The 20,132-nt window shown below is 52.8% G+C and overlaps 1 protein-coding gene across 2 annotated transcripts in view; it reads right to left on the bottom strand.

The window, feature by feature from the left end:
- SFXN5 (sideroflexin 5) overlaps positions 1 to 20,132 on the bottom strand; it is an 86,387-nt gene that overhangs the window by 34,760 nt on the left and 31,495 nt on the right. For both annotated transcript variants that reach the window (XM_048304990.1, XM_048304991.1), the window contains 4 exons: positions 18,232 to 18,257; positions 13,367 to 13,420; positions 11,631 to 11,687; positions 10,659 to 10,724 (listed from right to left, as the gene is read on the bottom strand). In XM_048304990.1, coding sequence (XP_048160947.1) covers positions 10,659 to 10,724; positions 11,631 to 11,687; positions 13,367 to 13,420; positions 18,232 to 18,257 — 203 coding nt within the window. The remainder of the gene's footprint in view (positions 1 to 10,658; positions 10,725 to 11,630; positions 11,688 to 13,366; positions 13,421 to 18,231; positions 18,258 to 20,132) is intronic.

Raw genomic sequence — 20,132 nt, 5'->3', positions numbered from 1 at the left:
GGAGTCACTGCTCCTGAGCCTCAGGTTGATAACAGTGAAAATTGGGAGAATCTCCACCAAAATTGGCTTCAAGCACAAGAGGGGTGAAAAATTAACCAAAGCTATTCATGGGGAATGACTTCTGTCTTCCAATTACTCTTCCTCACTGTGTTTTCACTTTTTCATCCCACAAACTCCCCACAAACGCACAAACAAAACCCAACTGCCCCAACCCGGGAATTTTTGGCTGGAAATGGAAGCCTTGAGCAATGTGTGGCCCAAAAGTTTTCAGCCAAAAATGCAGCAAAATTAAAAAAAAAAAAAAAAAATTCAGCCAAAGCCAAAAAGCTGCCAGAAAAGAGTGATTTGGGGGGGTTTAGAAAGAAAAGAGAAGCCTGGGAGAACATATTTTGCAGGCTGCTACATTATCCATGCACATCCCAGCACATCCCGGCATGCCGGAGCCTGGGAGGAAGAGGTGGAGAAGCACAACTGCTGGGTAAGCCCTGCACGAGCACAGGGCTGCTTCTCCAGCCCCACGAAGTATTCCCAGAGCCTTTCCCAAGGTTTTCACCCAGACCCCAGCAGGAACTCCTCCTCTTGTCCTCGGCAAATGCAGCTCTAGAGCTGAGCCCAAGAGAGCCACAGTGACTCTTCTTAGCTGGACAGCAGTGAGGGCTTGTCTTGATGTTCTTCCCCCTCAAAAAGTACTGAATTCTTTTCTTTTTTTGCATTTTCCAATTGTTAGGATGAGTATTTTCAAAGTCTGAACAGTTCCAGAAACTGTAAGATAGTCTTAAATGTGTGGCTTTAAGAGAAGACAGTTTTAAGCCTGGCTTTGCTGGTCTGCCCCGTGGATTTGGGTATTTAGTCTGGATATGGTTAATCCGTGTCAATGACAAATTTTGTCACCTGCTTGGGGGTTTGATGGGGGATTTGGCCATAAAGTGGATGGAGGGATTTGAGCATGAAGTGGAAGAGAAACAGGTTTTGAAAGAGAAAAGCTGAGTCTGGGGCAGCCACCACTGTGAGGGCAGTGAAATAAAAGCATTTTACTTCCAGATTCAATGCGATGAACTCAGTCCCCACTCGCAGCAACCCCCCTGCTGGGAATCTGAAATTAGAGTTGCTGGAGATTTAAATCCCATCTCCCAGATTCCCAGCACAAGGACTGGATATAGGAAGCTAATGAGGGTTTGTTTGCCACAGTTTGGAAATTGCTGTCGCTGATCTGTGAACTCCTTCCCACAGGCCACGAGGTGCGATGAGGGTAAACAGGGCAAGGGCAGGAACTGCTCAACCTCAGGCCTCCAAAGCAAAAAGGCCATCAAGGAGATGTTAATGAGTTTAATTACTTGGGGCTGGCTGGAGGATGCTGTTGAGGCAAATTCATCATTAAAAACCAAGCCCAGGTTTATTATTGTGACCAACACCCAGTCACTGAGTGGGATCTGCAGCACTGGGAGATGGAAACATGGAACAGAGTCAGGGGGGATCATCCCACCAAACCCGGCACAACCACGGCACCGCTGAGGCTGGAAAAGCCCTCTAAGATCGAGTCCAACCATCCCCAGCACTGCCTGGGCCACCACTGCTCCATGACCCCAAGAGCCACATCCACAGCTTTAAATCCCTCAGGGATGGGGACTCCACCCCTGCCTTGGGCAGCTGTGCTTGACAACCCTCTTGGTGAAGGAATTCTTCCTGGTATCCAACCTAAACCTTCTCTGGCACAGTCTGAGGCTGCTCCTCCTATCCTATGGCTCCCTTTGCAGCTCAGTGTCTCTGGGCAACCTGCTCCAGTGTCTCACGGAATTTCAGAGTGGCTGGGGTTGGGAGGGACCTTAAAGAACATCCACTGCCACCCCTGCCATGGCAGGGACGCCTCCCACTGTCCCAGGCTGCTCCAAGCCCCAATGTCCAGCCTGGCCTTGGGCACTGCCAGGGATCCAGGGGAATCACCCATGGTGCACGTTTGACACCGTGAGCCAGATCAATCCCATTTTCCAACTGCCTGGTTTGCTGAGGTTCCCTCCTGCAGAGCACTCCCTTGATGTGGCTGAGGGAACCAGGGGAAGCTGGACACAGGGACACATGAGTGGACACAGGACACATGAGTGGACACAAGGATACCTGACTGGACACAGGGACACATGAGTGGACACAGGGACACATGAGTGGACACAGGACACATGACACCAACACTTCCTATCTCACAACACAAAACCAGGATCAAACACCGTCAGTGGGAGAGGAACCTCACCCAGGGCTCTCCTGAGCCTCTGGCAGCATCCTGCCCTCCCTCCCTCCCTCCCTCCTCACGTGCCAGGAATTCCTGCCATTTCTTTAGCTCCCAGTTTTGTTTTCAGCATCAACAACATTCCCTCAGCAGAAGGACAACGTTTGTGATGTCACCCTGCTTTGAAGCCGGAACCATCAGATCCTGTCAGAGAAACCAACATTTCTGACTTCTTTTCTTCTCCTTCTTGTCTCAACCACCTCTCTGACCTCATGCCCACCAAGACACCAATTCTAAAACCATGGGGATTAAAAAAAAATTCCTTTTCCCCCCCTTTTATGAAGACATTTGCAGCCTGAGAGATGGTTTTCAATGCCTGACGTTGGCAAGGACCGAGCCCACACCTCTTAAACCAGGCCTAGAGCAGTAAATCCATCCAAGGACTTATCTCACTTCATATGGAGAGGGGATTTTTAGAAAATAGAGGTATCTCAGGAGTCCAGAGAGCATCAGCTGGTAGATGACACCACCCCAATGTTGCTGAGCCACTCTGCAGACTTCATGAACTCTGCTGGAGAAATCTCCACTGCTTTAAGGGATTCAGCTTTGGGGCACCCCTGAGCACTGCAGCTGGAGCTGGCTGCTCCAAGGGACCTGGAAAGTCAACTTGGAAAGAGGGACCAGCTCCGAAGGAGGTTATCCTTCATCCCCCCAGTCACCAGATTGGATTAGAACTAATTGGATCTGATGAGTCCCATTCAGCCAAGCTGGAGAAAAGAGCATTAGGAGAAGGAAGGAAAAAACTCATTCATTAGGGCTGGGAGGTGAAGATGGAGGCAGAGAGATGGAAAACTGGGCTCTTTCCCAACTGGAGCTTTCCCAAGCCAAGGAGAACAGAATGGAGGAGTCCAAGGGAAGGGAAAGCAGTAAGGATCCGAGTGGGGAAGGAAGTTGGAGAGGAGCGAGAGTATGGGAAGGAGGAAACATCACTCCCAAGACAATTCCAAGAAAGATGACCACAGCAGCACCACAGCCGGATGCTCCACGGGAAGAAAATGGTGTAGCCTGGAGCAGGAGTGGAGGAAAATGGGATTTGTGCTGATAACGAGACAAACTTGGTTTGGGAGGTGATGGAGAAAGGAGGATGGGGGGCCATGCCCAAGACAAGAGGTTGCTGCCTCAATATCAAGTTTTCCATGCACCTGGATCCTGTCCAGAGGCAGCACCATTCCCAGGGGTCGTGGGGATGCGCTGGAGCAGAAGGAAAGGAAGGGATGAGAACAAACCTGCTGGAAATGGAGACATCCCAGTGAAACAGGAGAGAAAATGCTGCAGAGAGGCACATGGAGTTTGGGAGGGGACAGTCACGGAATCACAGAGCAAGTCGGGTTGGGAGGGACCTTAAGGATCATCTGCTTCCACCCCTGCCATGGGCAGGGACACCTTCCTCTATCCAGGGGGCTCCAAGCCCCATCCAGCCCGGCCTTGGGCATTACCAGGGATGGGCTTGGCAGGACCCAGCAGCTGCCAGGTGCTCCTAACTCCAGGGCAGGATGATGCTGGGCACTGGGAGCATTCCCAGAAAACCCCGTGTCCTTGTCTCCCACCGCACCAAAGGCTCAAGGCTGTGCCTTTGGGAATGGCTGCGACAGCTCCAGCGATTTCTGGGCTCTGGAATTGCCGGGATGAGTTTCCAGTCTGAGATCCAACCAGTCCCTTCTGGAATCTGAGAATCAACAGGGAAGGGGATGTGCAGGAACAGGAGCTTTGGAGCAGAGAGATGCAGATTTCAAAGCGAGGCACTGCTTCTTTTCAAACTCAAACTTCATTTCAAACAGAAGTTTATCACCAGCTCCCCGGATCCACTGGGATTTTCCTCCTGCTGCCCATGGAGGAGGGAGCCAGGCCTCGCTCCATCCCCTCCCATCCCATCCCTCTCCAGCTCCTGAATGTTTCCTGGCTGCCCTGAGCAAAGCCAGGCCCGAGGCAGTGGGGGGGCTGCAGCTCTCCCGGCTGATTATGGACATCACACCCCATTCACAGGCTGTCAGCGCAGCCTCGCAGACAATTATCGGGAACAAGGAGCTGGGATTGGAAAAATCCACGGGGGCTCCTCCACCTGGAGAGGAGAGCGAGAAATGGTGTGTGAGAGTTCAGTGTGGGAGCGGGGAAGGAGGAGCAACCCCGGCATGGCGGAGCCCATGGCATGGGGAGGAGAGGGATTGCTGGCACGGGGAGGAATGGGATTGATGGCACAGGGAGGAATGGGATTGATGACATGGGGAGGAGAGGGATTGCTGGCACGGGGAGGAATGGGATTGATGGCACAGGAAGGAATGGGATTGCTGGCATGGGGAGGAATGGGATTGCTGGCATGGGAAGGAATGGGATTGCTGGCACGGGGAGGAATGGGATTGATGGCACGGGAATGGGATTGCTGGCACGGAGAGGAGAGGGATTGATGACATGGGGAGGAATGGGATTGCTGGCACGGGAAGGAATGGGATTGCTGGCACGGGGAGGAAAGGGATTGCTGGCACGGGAAGGAATGGGATTGATGGCACGGGAAGGAATGGGATTGCTGGCACGGGAAGGAATGGGATTGCTGGCATGGGAAGGAATGGGATTGCTGGCACTGCTTCCACCCTGAGCCTGCCCTGGCCCAGCCTGAGGCCGTTCCCTCTCCTCCTGTCCCTGTTCCCTGCCAGCAGAGCCTGACCCGTCCCCCCCCCCGGCTGCCCCCTCCTGTCAGGGAGTTCCAGAAAGGGAAAAGGATCCCTCTGGATCCTCCTTTGCTCCAGGCTGAGCCCCCTTCCCAGCTCCCTCAGCTGCTCCTGGGGCTCCAGCCCCAGTACAGACAGATCAGGACACTGAAATTGTTCTGCTGCTCTCCAGTTTCCACCTGATTTGGTTCTGAACACACCCAAGGGTAACTCTACAGACCTTCACAGTTTTGCTCGCTGTGGATAACCCAGAGCACCAGTAAATCCCACTGGCAGCTGTTCCCGACCTCCAGTGGCTCATCCAGAGCCAGGATTTAGGGTCAGGAAGCAAGAAAGAACTTCCAAAATGAAAAGCTCTGGGTCTGTCTGTGAAGAGCTGCTTTAAACACCCTCCTGTGGGGCCAGCAGTGAGCCCAAGGGCGGTCATTAGGAGCTGACATCAATGGCATTAATTTTAACCCGGGTTACCTGGTGAGGTGAAGGAAAAGGAACACCCAGGTGCTGAGCAGGCACACTGGAAGTGCAGGATCAACCCAAACCCCCAGCCCGACTGCAGCCGCTTCTCCCTCTCACCCAGAAGATGACAGAACACCTACTTCTGTCAGAATTAGCTCAGGTTGCTAAGTGAGAACCAAATATTTATTTGTCTCTGACTGACAAGCCCATAAACCCCAAACCTGCACTGAAATAAACCCGGTTAGAAGTTACAAACCCATGTCTGGTGGGAAGGGGGGAGCTTGGAAATTGGGGCAAAGCCCCAGCCCTGCACATCAGAGGGGCCGAGCTCACACTCCCGCCCGGGCTCCCCTTCCACTGGGGGGGAGCTGAGGCCCTGCCCCAAGGGAAGCTCAGTGTCACCAGGGCTGTCACCGAGGCGATTCCTGGCCGAGCTACAGCCCCAAAACTGGCCCTGTGCCCCTGCCTGGGCTCCTCAGAGCCCATCCTGTCCCAGGGAGGGGCAGTGCCAGCAGCACCCATGGCCACGGCCCCTCCAGGGCACACGGAGTGGGCACCAGATGGACAAGGAGAGGCTGACCTGAGCACGGAGCTGAGCACAACCCCCAGGAAACGTGGCCAGAAGGTGCTGCCACAGAGGAAAAACCCTTTGGAGAGTCCCACAAGGTCTCCAGCAGCACAAGGAGCAAGACCTGGAGCTGCTCTTGGCAGAACTTGCAGCTGTGATTGGGGAAATTGAAAAGCTGATGGATAAAGCTCCGATCCCAACGGAGACCCACGGGAAAGACGTGAGAGGCTTCAGGGAGAAGGTACAGAGGGACACAGAGAGTGACCCCGTGGCTGCAGCTGAGGCCACCTGGGTTAACCCCACCAAAGGTCCCGGCACCAGTGCAGCAAACGGGGAATGGCTGCTCACGGTCCTTGGCTGGGGCCGATTCAATTTTCAGGTGTTTCAGCACAGCCCCAAAAGTCACTTCTGACCCCAAAATGAAGTTTGAGTCTAAAGCCAAAGTCCTGAAGAGCTGGGTCAGAACCAAAAGAGAGCAGCAATGCCACAGCAAATGGAGTTTGGGTCTGAAATTAGGAATCAAATCCTGGAATGGTTTGGGTCGGATGGCAGGGACACCTTCCACTGTCCCAGGGTGCTCCAGCCTGGCCTTGGACACTTCCAGGGATGGGGAAGCCCCAGTTTCCCAGGGCAAAAGAAACCTATTTCCATATAAAAATAATAATCTTATTATCAATAATTATTATATATATAAAATTACAATATATAAAAAGCAATCATTACCAATAAAATCAGCTTCATGCAGCTTTTTTAACCTTCTAAAAGTGTGAAAAATAGCAGAGTAAGAGTTTGTGTGTGTCAGCTGGGAAGAGTTTCTGTCTAATTACAGCCCCCCTGATCCGTGCAGCTCTTGGCACTGGAATACTGGGGGAATAAAAAATTCCAAACATTTCAAACACGCTTGGTCTTTCTCAAGTCTTTTTACTTCTCCCCGCCTTTGTTTGCCTTGTTTAGGAGAACCAGCTGGTATTAATTGCACTTCATCCACCACCAGCATGAACAGCAGCCAGATATCAGGAACTGGAGCCTAATCCCAGGAATCCACTCAATTGTTTGGGAAAAAAAATTACATTATCACTCTGTTCAGAGCTGCAGTAAAATGAGGGAGCAAAAGAAAAGGTAGGAGAGAGGCTGGTGGGGGGAGAGGGGGACAAAAATAAACTACAATCATAGAAAAAGAAACAGATTTTAGAGGATGGAATTCCCAGAGCAGCTGTGGCTGCCCCTGGACCGCCTGGCAGTGCCCAAGGCCAGGCTGGACACTGGGGCTTGGAGCAGCCTGGGATGGTGGGAGGTGTCCCTGCCATGGATGGGGTGGGATGGGACGGGCTTTGGGATCTGTTACAACCCAAACACCTTTCCCAGCCTTATTTCAAGTGATTCCTTCACCTGAGTCATGCACAGGAGAAGGGATGAAATTCTGGAGCTGGCACAGCTCTCCCTGCACGAAGCTGTGCTGTGACTTGGGCTGGGATGGGATGGGAGTAGGTGGAGAGGACAGGGAACGTTGGGGGTAAAATATGGAATGAACGAATATTGACTCCTCCCCAAATTCCTCCCGTAGAGCTGGAAACCAGGAGCTGTGGTGGTAGCAATTCCTCTCTCTCTAAAAAGGGAAGAAAATCAGGAAATTTGCAAAGATTTCCCAAGACTTCTCGTTTAACTGCAAGACAAAGAGGCCAAAATCTGCTCATCCATCACCTGAGGAAGGAATCTGCTCGTCCCTGGTGTGAGGACACGGAGGGTGAGGCCGGTGGGAAGCACAGGCACAAACCCACTGCTCTGCCCTCTCTGCGCTCCTCCCGGCCCTTTTCCAACTGCAGCCAGGGAAGGGGCTCACTCCCGTGACTGACCCCAGATCCAAACCCCTCCCTGCTCTGCAGGGCTTTCTCCAGGCTGGTGGGAATTGTGAGGGACTTCAGGACACGACATTCCACAGTAACACACACAGCAGGAGTGGTCCCAGCTGGAACGTCTGTGGGGACACTGGGGCGCAGCGACCTCATTGCACACCCCCTGTGCCACTGCCTGCTCCACTGGGGACGTCTCCCAACATCAGGAAGGAGAAGAACCTCTAAAGGCTGCTGCCCTTCGTGCTCCATGTAGAGGAGAACCTCCCAACATCAGGGAAAAGCACCTGTGAAGGCTGCTGCCCTTCATATTCCACATGGAGGAAAACCTTCCAAGATCAGGAGAGAGAAGAACCTCTAAAGGCTGCTGCCCTTCATGCTCCACGTGGAGGAAAATGTACCAACATCAGAAAAAGCACCTGTGAAGGCTGCTGCCCTCCATGCTCTGCCTGGAGGAAAACTTTTCAATATCCAGAAGGAGAAAAACCTTTAAAGGCTGCTGCCCTTCATGCTCTGCCTGGAGGAAAACCTTCCAACATCAGGAAGGAGAACCTCTAAGGGCTGCTGCCCTTCAAGCTCCATGTGGAGGAAAAAGCACCTGTGAAGGCTGCTGCCCTTCATACTCCACGTGGAGGAAAACCTCCTTCCAACATCAGGAAGGAGAAGAACCCACAAAGGTTTTGGCCCTTCTCCACCCCACAACATCCAGGGGTCCACGGAAAGCTCCTGCCTCTCCCTGCAGCACTATTCTGACCCCCCTGAGCACCACAGCTCCAGGCCCCTGCTATTCCACACCCCCAGGGCTTCCCAGTGGGATCCCAGTCTGGGGGGACACCGTGGCACCTCCGAGGAGGCAGCAGCTCCCCCTGCAATGGGCTGAAATGCCCCAAATTTATTACCTCCAAATCTGATGGAGTTTCTCACGCCTCCTTTCCCAGGGGTGTTCTCACAGCACCCCGAAGGTCCTGTCTGCACTCTGCACCTGCCCTTCTGCCCCAGCCTCTCTGCAGGACCCGAGCCAGCCCAAGGAATTAAAGATTCCCAAGCCCTGCATCAGTTGTCCCAGCACGGACACCTCCACACTCCAGGGGCTCCTTACCAAAGCCTCCCGGCTTCTCGGGGGCCACAAGTCTGCCAAGATCCTTGTCCGTGTGTGCTGCCCCTCTAATGTGCCCCTGTTCCAAGAGGAAGAGGAGCATCAGTGCCAAAACCACGGACTCAGCGGCGCCGCAGCGTGCCGGGGTTGGAAGGCAGGCTGTGAGTGGCAGCAGCACGTCCAGCCAGGAGTGTCACCGTGGGGACTCACAAGGTGACAAAAATGCTGGCCTAAGGACTGAGGAGGTCAGTGAAGCCATCCCATGCTTCCCCAGGGAGCTGTGGATGGAAAAGCGAAGCATTGAGGTTGTTGGGGTGGGGACTGGGGTTAAAGTTCATCTGGAAAAGCGGGCACGGCTCCGCGGGGTGACGGAGCTCAGGGGGGCCAGGCTGGGCTGGGAGCAGGGTGAGTCTGCAGGAAGGGACAGCAGAGGGGACAGAAGCAGCAGCCCTGCCTGGCACACAGACATTGTGACATGGAAAACCATCCAGAACAGCTGTATCCCATAAAATGGGCAGTTTCCCTCAAAACCTCGGGCACTTCAACAACTCCACACCCTTTGGAAAAGGGTCTGGCAGCTGCAGAAGGAGCAAGAGCAAACCCTCTGGGACCTGAGAAAGTGGGGAAATGTCTTGGCCAGAGGAAAAAACACCAACTGCTGTGGGATCTTTAATGATCCAAAGGAAAAGGTTCAGCCACTCAGTTCAGAGGCTCATTGGAAAACCCAGTAACTTCCCCAAGTTGCTCCTCAAAACTGTTCCTGCCCCTCTGGGATGAGCTGATCCTGCTCCTGATGTCAACCTGTGCTCCTGGGAACGGGATATTAAAAGCCACAAGACTGTGATTTTAGGAATGGTGAAAGCTCCTCTCTCTCAGCTTTTTTCACACAGAACTTCAGAGGAGGCCCTGGAGCTGCTCCAGGGCTGGAGCCCCTCTGCTCTGGAGGCAGCTGGGAGAGCTGGGAATGTTGCCCTGGAGAAGGGAAGGAGCCAGGGAGAGCTGCGAGCCCCTTGCAGGGCCTAAAGGGGCTCCAGGAGAGCTGCAGAGGGACTGGGGCCAAGGCCTGGAGGGCCAGGAGGCAGGGAATGGCTTCCCAGTGGGAAAGGGGAGCTTGGGCTGGGATGTTGGGAAGGAATTGCTGGCTGAGAGGGTGGGGAGGGGCTGGGCTGGAATTGCCAGAGCAGCTGGGGCTGCCCCTGGATCCCTGGCAGTGCCCAAGGCCAGGTTGGAGCACCCTGGGATAGTGGGAGGTGTCCCTGCCATGGATGGGGTGGGATGGGATGATCCTTAAGGTCCCTTCCCTCCCAAACCATTCCAGGATTCCATGCCATGGCCTGAACACCATCTCCAGCCCGAAACACGTCCACAGGGAAAGCTGTAATTCCCAGCACTGGGCATCAAGGTGATCCCCAGGAGAACATTCCAGAACCCTGCCTCTCCTCAGCTGCCACCCAGGACCCTGCAGCCTCGAGGTCTCTAATTTGGCCATGGTTAATTAATTCACCACCAATTAATGCACGAGGGGAGAGTTGGAGTTCACAGAGCAGCAAAGCCACAGCGCAGGAGGTGCTGGAATTCTGGTGGAAAGCTTGGGCATGCAGGGACAGGCACCCCTCAGGTGGCAGCATTCGCTGGTTATCAGGACTGAACGGAGTCAATTAAAGGATGCAAACGTGCTTGGAACCCAAAAAACATCTCCCAAGCAGCTCCTTAGTCATGAAATCCAGAGATATAAAGAGTTACCCACTGCTATTGAGACAGCACTTATGACAGCTCCCAAGTAGCCCTGGATGAACTTGGATGTCGGAGAAGGCTTTGGAAAGAAAAACAAAACATATTTTCAATAAACAAACTTCTGGTTATTAATATTCAACCCTTTTTTTCCCCCCCTTTTTTGTTTGTTTGTTTAGTTTTTGGTGTATTTGTTTCAAAGCAGAGACAGGTTTAATTTTGTCATATTGTTCTGTGACACACGGTCTGTCATCCCGAGAGGCAAAAGCGAGGGAAGCTGCGGCCTCCTGAGCGAGGTTAAAGGGAATGGAAAATTAATTGGCATCAGAAAATTATAATAATAGCAGCTCAAAGGAGGGATGTGACTGAAATTCAGCAAATGGCACCAAATTAGCATTTCTACCATCGAGTGCTGAACCCCAAACTCGCCACAGTCAATATTTTGTCTGTGAAATGTTCTCTCAATGAGCTGGATGGATTCCAGCTCCGCTTCCCACATCCCAGCACGGGACGAATGGAGGCTGAGGAGAAGGACGGGAGCAGGAGCAGCCCCACCAAGGAGGGGAGCAGGAGCAGTCCCAGCACTTCCCTCCAGCTCCCAGGCACAGCCCCAGCACTTCCCACTGCAGCCAGCGTGTGCAGAATCCTTGGGAGCTGGCAGCGGGATCACGGAGCTTCCTCCTGCTCCCCCAAAGCCAGGGATCATTCTGCTCTGTGCTCTTAGATCCCAGTTAAACCATTCCAGACCAGTCAGGACCCTGCACTGGTTCAGCTCCGAGGCCCTGAGCCCCATTTCCGTGCCTCGAGCGATTCCCAGATCCTCGTGCCGGTTACGCTGAGTTTAAACACGGCAGAGTGGCCAGTCTAGAAATCCCTCCGTGCCCACTGCGGCGGTGTCACGGACAGGGCAGAGCCGGGATTTGTGTTTCCCTGCCGGCCGGGCCCCAGGGCCGTGCCCACAGCCGGCTCCGGGCCGCGCGAGGCTCACCTTGCTCGCGTTGCGGTTTGCATAGTTCACACACGCGTTGTGGCTCTGGTTCAACCACTGCAGGGACAGAGGAGACACGGCGTCAGCACAAACCCAACAGGATCCGTGATTCTGGGAGCTCTGCGGGAGAAACCATCTGCCTCCGGGCTGCTGCCAGCTCAGCACCTCGCTGGGGCAGGGTCTAGGCCCGCTTCGATGCCCTTTTGAAGGGAAGGATGGAAATTCCAAGGTACCCGGTGTCCTGAGGGCAGCTCTGCTTCCCTGGATGCTGCATGGACAGCTCCTCCCCTGGCCTGATCCCCCTCAGTGCTGTTGGCCTTTATTTTCACAGAATCCCAGGATCCCTGAGCTTGGAAAATCCCTCCAGGGTCATTGAGTCCAAGCTGTGCCCGATCCCCCCCTTGTCACCAGCCCAGAGCACTGAGTGCCATGTCCAGGCCTTCCCCAGACACCTCCAAACGTCCCTGGGCAGCCCCTGCCAAGGCCTGAGCACCCTTAATGTGAAGAAATTCCTCCTGATCACATCCATCTGCAGCCAGGAGGCAGGATGAAGCCCAGCTGCCATTCCAGCAGTCACCTCCTGAGCTCCAAAGGCTCCCAGAGGGTCATGGGAGGCTTCTGAGGAGCAGGAGATGAGGAGATGTCCCAGCTTGTGGATACAGAGGGCATTAAACTGGCACTGGAGCAGAGCAGCTGTGGCTGCCCCATCCCTGGAAGTGTCCAAGGCCAGGCTGGATGGGGCTCAGAGCACCCCGGGGTAGTGGGAGGTGTCCCTGCCCACCTGGGGTGGAAGGGGATGGGCTTTAAGGTCCCTTCCCACCCCAAACCAGTCTGGGATTCCATCCCAGATGTCCCTAAACAGGGGAGGTGAGTGGCCTTCAAGCCCCTGAGTGATTCAGGATGTCCCCAGCAGGTGAAGCCAGCTGGGACAGCTCCCAGCCCAACCCACCAGGCCACAATCCCTGGCACGTCCCGCTGTGCTCCCGGCTCCGCCGCCTTCCTGACGCTCCAGGCAGATCCCACTCTGCTCGGAGCCTCCCTGACTGCAGAGCTCTCTATCCCCACTCACACTGCAGACAATAAAAAGGCATTTGCCACTAAAAAGGAGGCTGAAAATAACTTGTTCCTTCGTTTCAGCTGGCGGTGGAATCACACTTGTGGTGTGTTTACTATGGATCTCTCCTTCCCGTGCCTGCTTCCTCCCCTTACTCTTAATTCCCCGAATTTCAGTGGGGAATTACACCAGCACCTCCCCACACACAGATTATGTTCCCCCAAAGCTCCTGCAGCAGACCGAATGCAGAGGTCCTGGCCTTTGCCATGCACACCTACTCCCAAAATTCCCGGGACTGCCATTCCCATCCCTGCACAGATGTTGCCCTTCCAATGCAAATTTCCCCAAGGAAGATCCCAACTCCCAGTCCTCCAAAAGGCAGATGTGTGAGTTTAGGGCCAGCACTTCCATGGACCATTGACACCCGGACAAAACGGCTCCAAAAAGCTGGATTTTGGTTGTGGCCCGTTCTGCCTCTCCCTTGCCACGGCACAGGCAGGTGTGGGGTGAACTGTGGAAGCCAAGGTTTGCTCACAGCCCCTCCCCGGCCTTTCCCTAAATGCACCCAGCCACATCCTGTCCCTGGAGCACGGCCAGGGTGGGACAGCCAGCCCTGGTTTGTGCTCTGGGCAGAACTCAGCTTCTCCCTGCCCACATTCCCACCCTTCCCAAGGAGCGTTACCTGCCAAAACACAGTGGAGGCCAGGGTCTGGTTGGGCAGGAGAAGACCAACAACCTGCAAGAGGAGAGATTCCCTCGTTATTAAAGCAGCCCTGCTTTGCTCTCTGTGCTTCTCCAGGCGTGCAAACGGCCAAGCTGATTTCTTCAATTATCCTCATTTCTGGCTTTATTTCATTCCTGGCTTTTTTTTCATCCCAGTCATTATCAGCCTCCTGCCTCCCCGTTTTCCAGGGCTGGCACTGGCTGATGGCGCTGCCCCTGGAAGCTCTGCACCCTTAATCACCGCTTGTAACACACCCTGAAAATCCCCCAGCAGCTGACACTGCCCGAAGATCCCGTTAAAATCCAAACAATTCCTGAATCCAGGAATATTTCAGGAGGGAAACACAAACACTGCATGAAGGCAAGAAGAGTTCAAAGTCGTCACTGCTGGCAGTGAACGGGGGGTTTCTCATTTTCCTTTGGCACATTCCCTGTTTGGAGCACCAAGACAAAAATCCCACTGGGACATCTGAGGACAGCAGAGCCACCTGGGAGCACTTTGCTCCTGTTTGGGAGCCTGGGATTCATTTTAATTAATTAATTAATTGATCTCTGTTGGTGTCACACCCCAAGCTGTGCAGACTCTGCTGGGGCTGGCAGCCGCTGTCCCCCCGAGGCTCAGGGCAGCCTGGCCCAGCACATCTGGCCAGATGTTCCCTGCTGGGGCCTGCACTGGGGTGCCAGAGTCTCTGTGAGGTCACCCATGGCAGCACCTGAGGCCACCCAGGTGTGTCCTGGGTCTGAGGGTGTCCTTGGGCCGTGTCTCACCGCGCCATGGGGACAGAGCTCCACAAAACCCATCCCTGACACACAAAATACCTGGCTTAGGGCCATGTTTTCCTGCTTTAGGGCAGGTTTTTCTTGGTTTAGGGCCATTTGTTCCTGGTTTAGGGCAGTTTTTCTAGTTTTAGGGCCATTTTTTCCTAGTTTAGGGCCATTTTTCCTTTCAGAGCATAAGAAGCTGAAGAAGAGGAACGGGAAGCAGAGCAAGGGGATCCCAACCATCAGCCCCACAAACACAGACAGGACAACGATTTCTCAGCAAGAAACAGGTGAGACTCGAGACTCCCTGACATCATTCCCTCCTTTCCTGTGCCCTAAACACCCCGTGTTGCTGGAGACATTTTCTGGCTGCAAAACCCCACGGAGAGAAGAGGCCGAGCAACCCCTTCAATCCCGACCCCTTTATTTCCAGGCCACTCATGTCTCCGAGGCAGGAAAGCCATGAGCTCACTCCCACCCTCAGACCTTCCCCACCGTTTCCTCCCAGTTTATTCCCAAGAATCTGGGGAGGAAGGGACCCTCCTGTCCCTGGGATGAGCTGAAGCCATCCCTGCGCATCTGCAGCAGCAGCTGGAGAGGAGGCAACGTCTCCACTCGGGACACGGAGAAACAACACCGAACAAAAGGGGAGCGCGCTTGGGCGGCCTCGTTTCATTCCCATCTTCCCTCCCTTCTCCTCCTCCTCCTCCAGCTTTTCCTCCCACAGCCTCTTGTGGAGTTGCAGTGACTTTGTTCCTTGGCCCGGCGCCAGCTCCAAGCGAGTCCCACTAATTTACGGCTGCGTTCCCCACGCGGAGCCCGGCATTAATTAACGCAGCACCAAACGAAGCCGCGGGGCCGGGACCCTCCTGCCCTGCGCTGCCTCGTGCCCCAGAGCCGGCGGGATGAGGAGGCTCCGGAAGAACACGGCGAGGCAGAGGCTGGGGCTGAGCGCCGGGGGAAAATTCCGGCGGAAAATAAATAAATAACAAAAAAGAGCACCCAAAATCTGTATGACTGAAAGAGGCACGTTTAAATGCAAACTCTCCATATGTGCAAGAGTCTGTCAAGAAATGTACAATTTCACTTTTAATTACTGTCAGGGGAAAAAATAACTAAGAAGGAAAACAAAATATAAAAAAAAAAAAAAGGAAAAAAAAAAGAGCTTCTAAACACTGGCGAAGTATCAGCGACAGAATTTAATTGGCGATCAGGTGTGAAGGGCCCTTCGTGGCCCCAAAGCCACCACTCAGACATCAGGGAGCCCTGAGCAGCCCCAGCTCCCCTCTGCAAACCCCAAATCCTGCCTAAGGTGTCACTGACAGTCACCTGCAGTCCCAAATTCCCACCTGGGTCTTCAGAGGTTCTTCAAAACCTCATCATTTAAAAACCCTCCCGACTTTCCATGTCTGAGGGAAATCAGGTGCTAAAAGCTGTGGTGGCAGCAGGACTCTGCCCTCAAGGCCAAGTTTTTGGCTGAATTTCCAAAACGTGGATAAACCTTCCCTGTGGAGGAGGAAGCAGCAGCCCAGGGGAAGAGGCTGCAGCCCAGCAGCTGCTGTGCCCACCTCAGCCCTGCAGCACAGGGAGAGGGCTCCAGAGGCCGGATCCTGTCCCTCCTGGGCTGCAAACGGGGAAAAAGGGCAAAGCCAAACCCTGCACGCTCACCTACATCCCATCCTGTCCCCTCTCTGCCACCGGAGCGCTCCGGGGTCAGTCCCAAACCCGGCACGGAAAGGATGGAGAAGCAAAGCCCAGGGCTGTGACACGGGAAGAACAAACATTCCCGGGGTTCGGAGGTGTCAGGGGAGCTGCTGTGGGGTCGGGAGAGATCCCATTATTTCCCCCAGCCCTTAATGCCCTCCACAGTGAGCTACCCCAGACTGAATCATTCTGCAGGGGCTGCAGAGGGAAATACCCCAGGGGAGGGGGATGGCCCCAAACTGCTCATCCCCACCCCGCTCACGGCTCCGGGGTGTCCAGCTGACCCCAAATCCCGCCCGGCTCGGGGACAAGGACGGCCCAGCCCGAGCCCAGCGCAGCCTCTCTTGAGGAAATCCCATCCCCCTTTGTGAAATACAAGCCTCAAACTGTTTTTATGCTGGAGCAGGCTGCCAATTTTGTCACTAAATTTCACAGATCGATTGGCATAAATGTTACATTTTAATTTTAACATTTGAAACGTTTGGGTTTTTTTTTTTTTTTTTTTTTCTAAATGACAAGAGGTTCCAGTTTATCCTTTACAGCTCCTGAAATTGGGCTCATCTGACAGCTCTCGGCTCCTCTGACAGCTCTGGATTGGGGCCGATTTCATTGTCAATTTGATCGTTAACTCATTTTTGTTTAACCTTTTCTTCTAAAATGCCCCACACAAAGTTCCCACCAAACCTCAGCTCACCACAACAAACAGCAGCAGCCCTGCTGATCCCCGGGTTTGGGGTCACCAACCTCGCTGTCCCCGCATGGCAAGGGGGACAACCTCGAGCCAGGCCCAGAGCACCACAGGGTTTAAGGAGATTAAATTCAGGGTATTTTGCTCCTTCGGCTATTTTAATGATCTAATGAGCTGAAGCAAGAGCTGCTGGCTTTGGGGACAAACTGACTCTGGACACCAATTTTTTTGGGGCAAATTCTGTGCTTCAGTTTCCCACGAAACTGGGGTTAATTAATCATTCCTGTTTGGATGAGCTGAGGTTTCAGCAGGAGGAGAGCAGGCAGAATTCTCTCCCTTCTGGCTTTTGCCACAGAGAGCACCCAAACACTCACAGAATTCACAATAACAAGGGCAAATCACCCCCGCCCTCAGCAATAACCTCAGGAGAGCACTCTCTGCTTTAATCAATAACCTCAGGAGAGCACCCTCTGCTTTAATTAACCCAAACGAGAGCACACCACACCGGCCTGGCCGAGCTGCAGCTCCTCACGTTGGGCAGAGACCCGTAAACCATGGAAATGCACAATGAAAGTGTCCAAAAATGAAATCTGAGAGTTGCAGGAGTTGCCTTTTGCAGGCAACGAGTTCAGCTTTGCGGAGGGAGACATGAAAATGGTGAAGGAGGTTGTGGGAACGATGTTAAATGGATCAATAACCTCAACCAGAGGCTGGGTTAATTCATCAACAACCTGACAGATAATAGATAAATAACCTCAATGTATTAATAATTAAATAACCTCAATAGTAGATAAATAACCTCAACCAGAGGCTGGGTTAATTCATCAATAACCTGACAGATAATAAAAAAGAACCTCTCTATAAGAATAGATAATTAACCTCAATAGTAGATAAACAACCTCAAATAGAGGCCAGGTTAATTCATCAATAACCTGATAGATATTAGATAAATATATCAATATTTATCTCAATACATTAATAGAGAAATAACCTCAATAATAGATAAATAAATAACCTCAGAGCTTGTGTTAATTCATACATAACCTCACATATAATAGATAATAACCTCAATATATTAATAAATAAATAACCTCAATAGTAGATAAATAACCTCAAATAGGGGCTGGGTTAACTCATCAATAACCTGATAGATAATAGATAAATAACCTCAATATATTAATAAATAAATAACCTCAATAATAGAGAAATAACCTCAGAGCTTGTGTTAATTCATAGATAACCCCATAAATAGGAGATAAAGAAACTCAATGTATTAATAGATAAAAAAACCTTAGTAACAGATAAACATCCTCGTCCAAAGGGTGGCTTAATCCATCAATATCCTCATACAGAGCAGATGAATAACATCAATATAGTAACAGATCAAGAACCTCAATAAGAGATAAATAAACTCAACCCGAGGCTGGTTTAATACATGTCTAACACTTAAATAACCTGATATATAATAGATAAAAAACCTTGGTGTATCAGCAGATAAAAACCCCTGAATAACAGATAAATACCCTCACCCAGAGGGTGGGTTTTCCATGATGGAACCCTTGTTGACAGGAAACAGGGAAGGTGGGAATCCTGTGGGAATGTCACAGGGGGCAGAGGTGGAGAACTGCACTAAGGAAAGCATTTCCTGGTGCCCACAATGAAATACTTACAATGGGGGTTCCAAAGGGAATGTAACCTATGGACAGAAAAAGAAGAGAAAAATGAGCTTTAATTTGAATTACTGTCCCAGCTTAGGGGAGAGGCCACCCCTGGCACTGCCACCAGCTCCACACCACCCTGGGACACCCTGGCACATCCTACTCCTGATGCACCAGCCAACAACTGCAGCATCCTCCTGGTTTTCCCATCCTTTATTTGCTTTTCTTGGGTGGCGGTGTGCGACTTTCCCCAAAACTGAGAGCGCTGAGGTGGGAAAGGTGTCCCCAGTAAGCCCAGTCTGTGCCAGCTCGTGGTGGGCACTCCTCACCCAGCCCAGCCCAGGGTGAGAGCCCGGCCAGGCCCTGCTCCCGTGGCCCTGGAGCAGCTGGACCCTGCCTGGGCTGACCAGGGGCTGCTGCCACGGCCAGGGGGGTCCTGCCCCCTGCCAGCCTCAGCCTGGCATCTGCTCCCTCCCCGTGCCAGCTCTGCTGCCACCAGACCTTCCCACACCTCCCTCACTGACCCGGGGCTCCCCCAGCCCCTTCCCCTCTGGCTGAGCCTGCTCCCACCAAGGAACACACCCTGGAGATGCTCCTGAAGCACTCAAGAGCTGCAGAGCCCATCCCAGGAGGAGCAGGACCACGTCCCCACAGGTGGCACCTCCCTCCTTCCCCACCAGCCTCTCCTCTGGTGGTTTACACAGGAGAGCTCGTTTATTCCCAGCTCCTTTATTCCCAGCTCATTTATTCCCAGCTGACCTGGGAAAGGACCAGGTAGAAGCTGAAGGAAGTGAATTTTCGGGATGGAGGAGAGAGGGACCATGTCAGTCCCAGGGGCAGGGAGGTTCAGGCTCTCTGCTACAGGGAGAAGTCTTTTCCTCAAATGTTATTGAGCACCACAGAAATCAAACGCTTCACATCTCTCCCCTGCTACGGCTGCCAATTCCTGTGCTAATTATAATTCCTCTCTCTGACTTCCACAAGAAGGTCTCAGAGCATTTTCCCAATATTACTGAATTAACTTCCTGCATCCAATTTACAACCAGAAAGGGCAAAGACCTGAGAGGAAGAAAGATTGAAAAGACAAATACAGGACAAGGCAGCACAGCCGAGGGTCCTGGCTTCTCTCCCCCCTCCACCCTCTGCATCATCCCCCAAGGAGCCGCAGCACAAAGCTCCCAGCCCTGGTAATTTTCCCCTGTGCCCAGCAGTCAGGCGAAGATGTTCCACCCAAAACCATGGAAAGGTCCTGTTTACTTAAATAAATCTGTTGGGAAAGCACCAGGGCTGCACTGGCATTCCCAGAAGAGCTGCTGGGGACCAGAGCACAGAGGGACACCCCAAAAAGGGGAGGGGGAGGCAATTTTTCATCATCCAACAGCTCATTAAGGCACAGAGAAGCTGATCCTTCCTGGAATCCCAGTGCTGGGGCTATGAGACATCAGAAATATCCCGTTCTTTCCTGGGGAATAAAACCCCCTCAGCTGCCTCCTCATCACCCAGTGAGGAGGGATCGAGCTGCTTATCTGTATTTTACACCCTTTGTGGTGTGGGCACCGAGTTTTGCCATTTAATTTGCAAAATTAAAATGCTCCCAACAGTGACAGATCCCGCAAAAATGCCAGAAAAGGCACTGGCTGGGATCCAGGTAAATTGGGAAGTTCCTGTCTCCTCCATGAGGAAGGGAAGGGAAGGGAAGGGAAGGGGAAGGGAAAGGGGAAGGGGAAGGGAAGATGTTAAGCACTAGATCTCACAGTGGAATTTAGGATCCTTATTCTCCTCACCTGCAAAGGGATTTTGGTGTTGGAATTCCTTCCTGATCTTGGTCTAAATGTTGCCAAGATGCAATTCGAAAAGAGGAGAAACCGCCCCCCCCCCCCCCCAATATCTGACACAAATTCCGAGTGAAATTC

The sequence above is a fragment of the Corvus hawaiiensis genome, chromosome 5 (genome assembly GCF_020740725.1).
Source record: "Corvus hawaiiensis isolate bCorHaw1 chromosome 5, bCorHaw1.pri.cur, whole genome shotgun sequence".
NCBI lineage: Eukaryota > Metazoa > Chordata > Aves > Passeriformes > Corvidae > Corvus > Corvus hawaiiensis.
This window is presented reverse-complemented; position numbering and strand designations above follow the sequence as displayed.